The 9,826-nt window shown below is 31.5% G+C and overlaps 1 protein-coding gene across 3 annotated transcripts in view; it reads left to right on the top strand.

The window, feature by feature from the left end:
* Positions 1–1,514, top strand: part of LOC111089771 — a 3,606-nt gene extending 2,092 nt beyond the window's left edge. For 2 of the 3 annotated variants that reach the window (XM_022402825.1, XM_022402824.1), the window contains exons 2-3: positions 17–151; positions 197–1,514. In XM_022402825.1, coding sequence (XP_022258533.1) covers positions 17–151; positions 197–594 — 533 coding nt within the window. In that variant the 3' untranslated portion in view covers positions 595–1,514. The remainder of the gene's footprint in view (positions 1–16; positions 152–196) is intronic. The other variant, XM_022402826.1, reaches the window with a different exon arrangement.
* Positions 1,515–9,826: the final 8,312 nt, after the last annotated feature.

Below are 9,826 nucleotides of genomic sequence, written 5' to 3'. Positions count from 1 at the left end.
GCTGCCTATATTCTAGGTAGTAGGTTTAAAGTAACAATGGTTTTTGCTGCCTATATTCTAGGTAGTTGGACTAAAGTAACAATGGTTTTTGCTGCCTATATTCTAGGTAGTTGGACTAAAGTAACAATGGTTTTTGCTGCCTATATTCTAGGTAGAAAAACCATTGTTACTTTAGTCCAAACTGCCTATATTCTAGGTAGTTGGACTAAAGTAACAATGGTTTTTGCTGCCTATATTCTAGGTAGTTGGACTAAAGTAACAATGGTTTTTGCTGCCTATATTCTAGGTAGTAGGTTTAAAGTAACAATGGTTTTTGCTGCCTATATTCTAGGTAGTTGGACTAAAGTAACAATGGTTTTTGCTGCCTATATTCTAGATAGTTGGTGTAAAGTAACAATGGTTTTTGCTGCCTATATTCTAGGTAGTTGGACTAAAATAACAATGGTTTTTGCTGCCTATATTCTAGGTAGTTGGACTAAAGTAACAATGGTTTTTGCTGCCTATATTCTAGGTAGTTGGACTAAAGTAACAATAGTTTTTGCTGCCTATATTCTAGGTAGTTGGACTAAAGTAACAATAGTTTTTGCTGCCTAGGTAGTTGGTCAACAGATCAAGATTTATCTACTACAACAGTTGTTGGAGCATAAGAGTTTATTTACATGTATTATGACGTTTTTCCTGTCGGGCACTGATTGGTCCTGTGCTAGAGCTTTGTACTGCGGAGCTAGTGAACCAGGGTGGAATCTGTGCAATATGATAAAACATTCCCCATTTCCTTTGGCGTGGATGGTGGGTGGTAGGATGCTGCTAACAGGCTACGCCCCCTCTAGTCAATAGTTTAAAATTAGGTACAACGGCAAATAGCCTTAGTAGCTTTGCCATAAATACAAGATACAAATACAGTATAGACATTTTCCGTCAAAACAATAGTTTTATTTATTTTATCAAATAGTGTCACATCGTTCAATTAAAGTCAAACAAGTTGTTAAAGGACAGAGTTTTTGAATACTGTCAAGGACAGAACGACAAAAACAGGGTTCCACTCCGGTTAGACAAGATCACGTTATTTGTAAAATTGAGTAAATTGTTACACAACTAAAGATAAAATGTTTAACTAAAAAAAATAAAACATGTTGCTAAATATAAATGTTTATGAAAACTTTTCTGCTCTTAAAACACCGCTGTTGTTCATGGTTCATTATAGCATCGAGTTTAATGTGTAAAAAACCCATGCACCTAATTCGAAGAAACTAATGTTCAGAGTTCTGGTTTTCAAATCAAAGTTTTAATATTTAAAGCATGTTATAGCAATTACAAAACCCACCATCGTATGTAAATGGAATATTATCGTTCAACCACGCTCCTTTCTCATCATCTCACTCCGGAGTATAAGGTATTTATAAGATATCAAATTAAGCTCTGCTGAATACGTCTGTTTGTACGCACCAATAACTTTTTGCTGTTTCAGCAAAATATATATGTTCTATGTTCATGTATAGCTTTGTGTACATAGTGGTGAAGATATGCATTAAATTCTTTACGTTTACATACGGTTGATTCTTATCAAATCCAGTGCACACTTCTTTGATCATCAAAGAACCTCTTTGTTCTGTTTTAATTTACCCAGAACCAAACCAAGACTTAACAGATATTAGAGCATGTAGCAGTTACGTAAACATGACTATGAAGTATGTAGAAACTCTTACAAAACCTAATTACCTTCAGCCTGATCGTGCTTTTTCTTCTAATAAGCCTAATTCAACATTTATAGAAGTTTAGAAATGAAGTTATAACTTTGAAGTCAGTCTGTAATGAAGGACACTTATTAGAGCATACTCTGTTATTCCAGTATAGAACAGTTGTAAACAAATTGAACCGAGGAACTCACGACTTTTTTCATTCAAGCCTTGAGCTTTATTGATTTGACAACAGAAAACGTAGCTACACACAATAAATTTGTTTCAGTTTAAAAAGAAAATACACACACACTCTTCACATTTCTGATTTTGCACTCCATGGCGAATTCGTAAAGCAGAAAATGTTTTTCTTTTTCATGTAACAAGGGTTTTTTGTTTACAAAATTTGATCTACTGTTCTGAAGAAAAACTGAGTGATGATATTAAATTGCAATGAAGCTTTAAACATAGAATACAGTACATTCTGGCCTAAGTTTCAAGAATGAAAAAGATTATCAATACTGAAAAAGCTAAGAAGGTGGAAGAAAAAGACATCACAATAATCTTTCGTAACGATGGATACCCGAAACTGTTGATAAAGAAAAATAAAACGATAAAAACCAAGTTTCTGAATGAAACGTTTGGAAAGTATCACGTTTGTTTTCTGAACAATGACGTTATTCAATTAAATACGTATAGTTAGCTCCAAAAAAACAGAAAAAAAGTGTATAATTTTATCTTTATATTATGTTAAGACCGATATTTTACTAAACAGGCTGAAATCAAAAATATGAGCAACGAAATTTAATTAGTGTACTTAATAAATATCATTTGACTCAAAATATCACGAAGTCGGAAAATATTCTGGCCACTATTCTTTATTTGGTCTCGAATAGTCTGGTTACAGTTCGTTTTGGATACATTAAGTCCACTTTATAACGATCTGTGTGTAATATTGGGTTAAAACTTTATTGTAGGGATTTATAAATGTAAACAGCATAACGTAATTTCTAAAAGACTTAAGGTTGAACTATCTATGTACGATTTCAAAGACAAGTTCAGAAACTTGGTAAAGCCATTCTCCAATATACAATCAATTATCATTCTATTAATAGTTATTAGATACAGAATAAAATTAACAATTTATTTATCAGAGAATAGATAATATAACAGACAACACAAATTTCATGACGATATGCTGAGCTATTCAAACACCGTATCAACACATGCGCGTATTAAAGAACAACACATAAATAAATCTAAGTCACCCATCGAATCCCAAAACGATAAGCTTCCTACCACTACTGACACGCCTAACGAACAGTAACAACTTTAGTAAACGCCCATTAACAGAGTCCGGAGAAAATGTACAAAATAAAGGTATAAACTTCGCACTAACATATAACAGAATACCTACCTTAGATATAACAACATCCACAGAAGACGCAATTTACCGCCTACCAAAAGAAGAAAGAAGAAGTGTTGAAAATAATGAAGTTGACAGTCCAGAACGAGAAAATCTGAAGAAAACTTGAAGAAAGACATCATTATAACAATTCTACCTACTGACAAAGCGAAATAAGAATACTCCATCAAACTAGAAACACTAGCTGAAGATGGCCAATACACGAAGTTCAAGTCTCACATAGAATAGAAAACCAACTCCTCAAACCAAATAATTAACACTACACATCGCTACCCCACACATCTATGCTTTACCTGAAATGAACAAAAATCTACCCTCTTTGGCAGTTAATTGCACAGATTAACCACGCCCCCTCTTTAGCTGGGTATTTGGCATAGATATGATATCACCATGCAAGTAGTTACTCCAGGAATTGCGCGCCGCACCGCTAGAGGGCATGTCGACCTCAGGCAGTGGGAAAGTGGAGAGAATAAGCAAAGCCGATGGCGTCATGTTCCACGAAGTGGAATCAGAGGACGTGTAGTTAGGGGTGCATTGCTAGGCCGCCATGACAGGCGGACATGACAACGGAAGTTGCTAAGAAAACGAGTTGCAAGTTTTTTTAGTGTTTTAAAGGTTGATACGTTAGTGAAGAGGCTGGATATGTCAAAGCTAATCATTGTGTCTTGTGAGATTATCGTTCTTAACACATGAGGAAGTTTTATCTTTTAATGCATGAGTAATTACCCCAGAGATAACGCATCACGTCGCCAGAGGGCGACACACTCGTGACAGTTTTTGGAGAAGGAGAGAGAATGATGTCATAATTCCACGAAGAGGAACCAGAGGGCACAATGGTATGATGTCATCATAGAGTGTCTCAACATGTGATTATTACGTTAATGTCTAGATTTAATTATGTTACAAGTAAAACAATTATTTTAATAATAAACTTACTGTTTCAACAGATTGGCTTTATGCCATCCATATAACTACGTTCTTGACAAAATATTTTATTTTACACCTGTTACTTTATAGTTTTAACTTAAAGACATTTTATAAAAATGGATTGTGTTACTAAAGATAATCTTTGTATAGACAGATGGCGTTGGTAGGTAGATTGTGTTTCTATAAATGGATGGTCTTACAAATGCAGTTTGCATTTAACAGGATTGCATACAGATTTCAACTTACATTTAATTGAGTATGTTTTACAAAGATGTTTCTATACTCTCATAGTACAACATGCAGGTTTCAATATATCTTATTTTATTTTTCATTTACTTGTGTCTCTATATTTTAACATTTAACATACTGATGAAAGGTTTTTACCACACCTAATGTTTTTATAAAAAATGAACAAGATAGCCGATCGTGTTTGTATGACTTAGTACACATTAAACATACTGATTATAGTTTTTACTTTCTAGATTTAAGCATACATTTTTACAATATTGTCCTGAAAAAAAGTGTATTTAAATATCATGAACTTTCACTAGATTTTTTTATCCACAAACTATGTTTTAATAAGATATGTCATTTCACTTACGTACTTTTTTACAGGGTTTCTATGGGTCAAAGATGCTATCATAACTAAGAATATTGTAACTTTAGGCAGACAATGTTCCATAGGACACCTGCTGTTTCATTTTCACAAGTCAACGAGACTAACTGTTATAACATACATATTATCCATTATTTTAATGTGGCAGTTATAATAACCAATAATTTACTTGACATACTTTTATCGTCCTGAAAAGGACGCTTATTTTGCTGCAACTAAATATAATATATGAATGATTTACTTTTAACTTTACTATTATTTAGAATAGCAACATTTACCATTCACTTGATGTTCTATGCATAAGACTTTCGGACTGTCTGATGTCAAAACCACTTTTTGTTAGGAGATCATTATGTGGTCACTTATATAAACAGGATAGGCTATTTCATCATATTACAGCTGATGGCAAGATTATACAAGTTTGACCTTGTGTTCGCCTAAACCAATTAATGCTTTCATTTCTACAAACGAGAAATTTTATTTCCACATCTTTCAAAACTTCATTTAAACTTATTAGTTTTCCAATTGAACATAACCATAAAAAGATTTTAACTATAAATCAAGTGATTATTCCAAATATTTTCGGTAAAATTAATTATACAATTAAGTGTTCTTACATAAAATTCACGTTTTGTCATAGTCTAATATGCTATCATACATATACAGCAAAACTTCAGGCACTATAAGCATCATAGTTTATAATTTTAGTGGATTAGCTTTCCTAAAAATTGTGTTGATTCCAACTTAGCACATGTAAGATTTTATATGGTTTATAAATAACAGTGAACAACAGGTCAAAAGTTCAATATAATTATCTCATGTTATAATTTTCATAGACTCAGAAAATATAATTAAAAGATACGAAACAATGTTACAGTAACAACTAAAATCAGTGTTGCTATATATCAGATGATTGTCCTGAAAAGGATGCTTATTTTCTTATTTAGCTTCATAAGTCAGTCTGTGTAAATAGCAATTACTTTTGTTACCTTTTTGTCTAGTAGAGCTCGATTTTACTAACTGCATATACTTTATACGTTTGCTTGGTCTTTTTCAGCCTATTCCTGACATGAGTCACATGTTCGATATTCAAGACCACTGACCAACTCAATAAACTTTGTTTTTGGAAAATACACAGTTTAAAAAGCTTTTGACCTTTTGTGTTTACTAAAACAGATAACGCTTACGTTTGAATGTAGAACTCTATCTAACTCGCAGTTTTACTAAAACAAGAGGGAACATTTTGAAGTTAATCCCCTCAAAACAGCCACTTTACACCCCAAGATTCTGTTCAAGTATGTGAATGGTATATTTGCAACATGGCTAAATAATATGGATAAGATTTAAAAATTCATGAAGTGCTTGAACAGGCAACAACCCACAATACAATTTAAAATAAAAATAAAAAATAAGGATAACAAGATGCTATTCCTTGACGTGATGGTTATTAAGATGCATAACATGTATACCACAGTAATTTACAGAAACCCTACAGATACGGGTAAATACCGTGACTATAATTCAAACCATCCAAACACTGTAAAAACAGGCATAATAGTTTCAAAAACGTGTAAGATTTATAATACTAAAGATGCCAAGAAGGTGGAAGAAAAATACATCACAAAAGCCCTCCTTAACAATGGATATCTGGGATTCTTGATAAACGAAAAAAAAAGATAATCACTGAGGATGAAACTTAAAAAACAATCACAGACTTTGACATGGGTCTCTCTGAAAACGTACAGAGAATATGTACGTTTTCAAAAACATCAACAAAAGATAGAATTCAGATCTGGAAAACCAACCTATCTGGAATAGCTCATCATGTCAGAGAAAAAGGCAACACAATAAACCTAAAATAATAGGATACGAATCACATTAACAAAAAAGAAGATAAAAAAAAGCTTTTTACATCCAGTTAACCAATTACACACTCAGTTAATCCAGTATTGAAATCAGCAAAACCTTAATACCAATCTAACGGAGAAGATCATAGTCGAGTGCATAATGCACCAGACTTTCATCAGTAAAAACCTAGGATCGAATCCCAGCCACTATCAGTACAAAAAACAGTTCTGAAGATGAAAACATATTATCCTGAAACATAGGAAAAGAACTACTTAGTAATTAGTATGCAATTAATATATATAATAACTCGATAGCGAACGTATGTGCTATTAGCTGCAACAACGACTTTACGATCCTGTCCAAGGATTCATTTTCCTCAGTCAATCATCAATAAATTTTCTTAGTGCCAGACGTATTTCATTTTTGTTAACCATTGTCGATAGAGTCTGATTAGAGATGTTTTTAGTTAACTAATCATACAAACTAGTTTTGCTAATAATTCTCCATGTAGATGGGCTCATACACAATACTCCCTTAAAAGTCGTAGAGATGCTTCCTCTTACTCATTATCTAGCAGACCACGATATGACTATGTCTCTGCAGCGAGCTTAAACAATTACCTGATACAGTAAATGACAAGTCAATTAAACTATGAAAATAAATGGACCATTCTACAAATGTGTGTAGGGATAAAGAAGCCAGACAATATACATGTATGAAATATGTTTTTTGTATTAGCTACTACTGGCATCTATGTTAATTATAGTTTTTATTTAAGCCTTTAAATGCATGACGTTCGAATTTCTTATAATACAAATAATTGTATCAACAGACACCACATATGACATTTCTTCATTGTCACCAGTTTGAGATGGACAAATAAAGAAATAATTTATATGAAATACTTATCAATAAAATTCAGTATATTAAACATTTTTGTAGCTCAATTAATAACAGCTAAAAAGAGTAAAGAAGCATTAACTTAGCTGTAACTAATTCCTGTCTATAACCAAAGAAAAAATGCAAGTATTGTACCATAAACGAAATTAACAAGAAACAATCCCCCCCAAAAAAGAAAATTTTTACATTGATACTGATGTTAGTTTAACATGATATGTTTGAATACAGTTTAATAAGATAGAGTATGCCGCAAGCTATGATGCTAACGAGTGCATTACTTTATAATATGATTTCTGAGGCGTGTTATGTAGAGATTTACTCAATTTATTTTTGTAGTTCATTGATCCAGTTCATTTTCCTATAACCCGTGAACATCTACTATGAATAGTATTAACTCAGAAATTTAAATATAGGTTTGTCTCATTGACGATATTTATGGTAAATTTAAATATAGGTTTGTCTCATTTAAGAAATTTATGGCAAATTTAAATATAGGTTTGTCTCTTTTAAGAAATTTATGGTAAATTTAAATATAGGTTTGTCTCATTTAAGAAATTTATGGTAAATTTAAATATAGGTTTGTCTCATTGACGATATTTATGGTAAATTTAGATATAGGTTTGTCTCATTTAAGAAATTTATGGTAAATTTAAATATAGGTTTCTCTCTTTTAAGAAATTTATGGTAAATTTAAATATAGGTTTGTCTCGTTGAAGATATTTATGGTAAATTCTAATATAGGTTTGTCTCATTGAAGATATTTATGGTAAATTCTAATATAGGTTTGTCTCATTGAAGATATTTATGGTAAATTTAAATATAGGTTTGTCTCATTGAAGATATTTATGGTAAATTTAAATATAGGTTTGTCTCATTGAAGATATTTATGGTAAATTCTAATATAGGTTTGTCTCATTGAATATATCTATGGTAAATTCTAATATAGGTTTGTCTCATTGAAGGTATTTATGGTAAATTCTAAATATAGGTTTGTCTCATTGAAGATATTTATGGTAAATTGTATGATACCAATTTGTTGTTTAAATTTCTAAAACTAAACCTTGCTTGGGTATCTAGTTAAGATTCTCCTTAATCAGATCAAACATATACGATGAGAAAACAAAACCTTTGCTTAGTTTCTATATTTACGTTTTGGTTTCATAAAACAGAATGAACAGAATGCAACTAACACTAGCTGTGTTGCTCACGAATCTTCAACAGAATAAATTCAGACCAGGATAATGTTAAAATTCAAATGTTATGCACAAATAACAATTATTATACATTACATACTGGTATCTATTTTGAAGGTTAAATCAAACAAGAACTCTTTGAAAAATATTTACAGATATGTAGAAGGAAAGAAGGGTTAATAATTGGATATTACACGTGAGAAACTTGTTTGAAGCAAAAAAACAATATTAATAATCTTTATTAAATCGTAAAAATATCATTTATTTATTTCTACAGTTTGAATATCTTAGAATCATTGAAGCAAATGGTTTAATCATAGTAATATATATGAGTATGAGGAAATTTTGTACAGGATTTAATCGTGGGTTAATTTAGCCCACTTCTAGTTAAGTGTTTATCCAACTTATTAGTTGTACGGTAGTGTTCTAGTTAAGTGTTTATCCAACTTATTAGTTGTACGGTAGTGTTCTAGTTAAGTGTTTATCCAACTTATAAGTTGTAAGGTAGTGTTCTAGTTAAGTGTTTATCCAACTTATAAATTGTACGGTAGTGTTCTAGTTAAGTGTTTATCCAACCTATAAGTTGTACGGTAGTGTTCTAGTTAAGTGTTTATCCAACTTATTAGTTGTACGCTAGTGTTCTAGTTAAGTGTTTATCCAACTTATAAGTTGTACGGTAGTGTTCTAGTTAAGTGTTTATCCAACTTATAAATTGTACAGTAGTGTTCTAGTTAAGTGTTTATCCAACTTATTAGTTGTACGATAGTGTTCTAGTTGAGTGTTTATCCAACTTATTAGTTGTACGATAGTGTTCTAGTTAAGTGTTTATCCAACTTATTAGTTGTACGGTAGTGTTCTAGTTAAGTGTTTATCCAACTTATAAGTTGTACGGTAGTGTTCTAGTTGAGTGTTTATCCAACTTATAAGTTGTACGGTAGTGTTCTAGTTAAGTGTTTATCCAACTTATAAATTGTACGGTAGTGTTCTAGTTGAGTGTTTATCCAACTTATAAGTTGTACGAAAGTGTTCTAGTTGAGTGTTTATCCAACTTATAAGTTGTACGATAGTGTTCTAGTTAAGTGTTTATCCAACTTATAAGTTGTACGATAGTGTTCTATTTAAGTGTTTATCCAACTTATAACTTGTACGGTAGTGTTCTAGTTAAGTGTTTATCCAACTTATTAGTTGTACGGTAGTGTTCTAGTTAAGTGTTTATCCAACTTATTAGTTGTACGGTAGT

This window comes from Limulus polyphemus, unplaced genomic scaffold (genome assembly GCF_000517525.1).
Source record: "Limulus polyphemus unplaced genomic scaffold, Limulus_polyphemus-2.1.2 Scaffold7310, whole genome shotgun sequence".
Taxonomy (NCBI): domain Eukaryota; kingdom Metazoa; phylum Arthropoda; class Merostomata; order Xiphosura; family Limulidae; genus Limulus; species Limulus polyphemus.
This window is presented reverse-complemented; position numbering and strand designations above follow the sequence as displayed.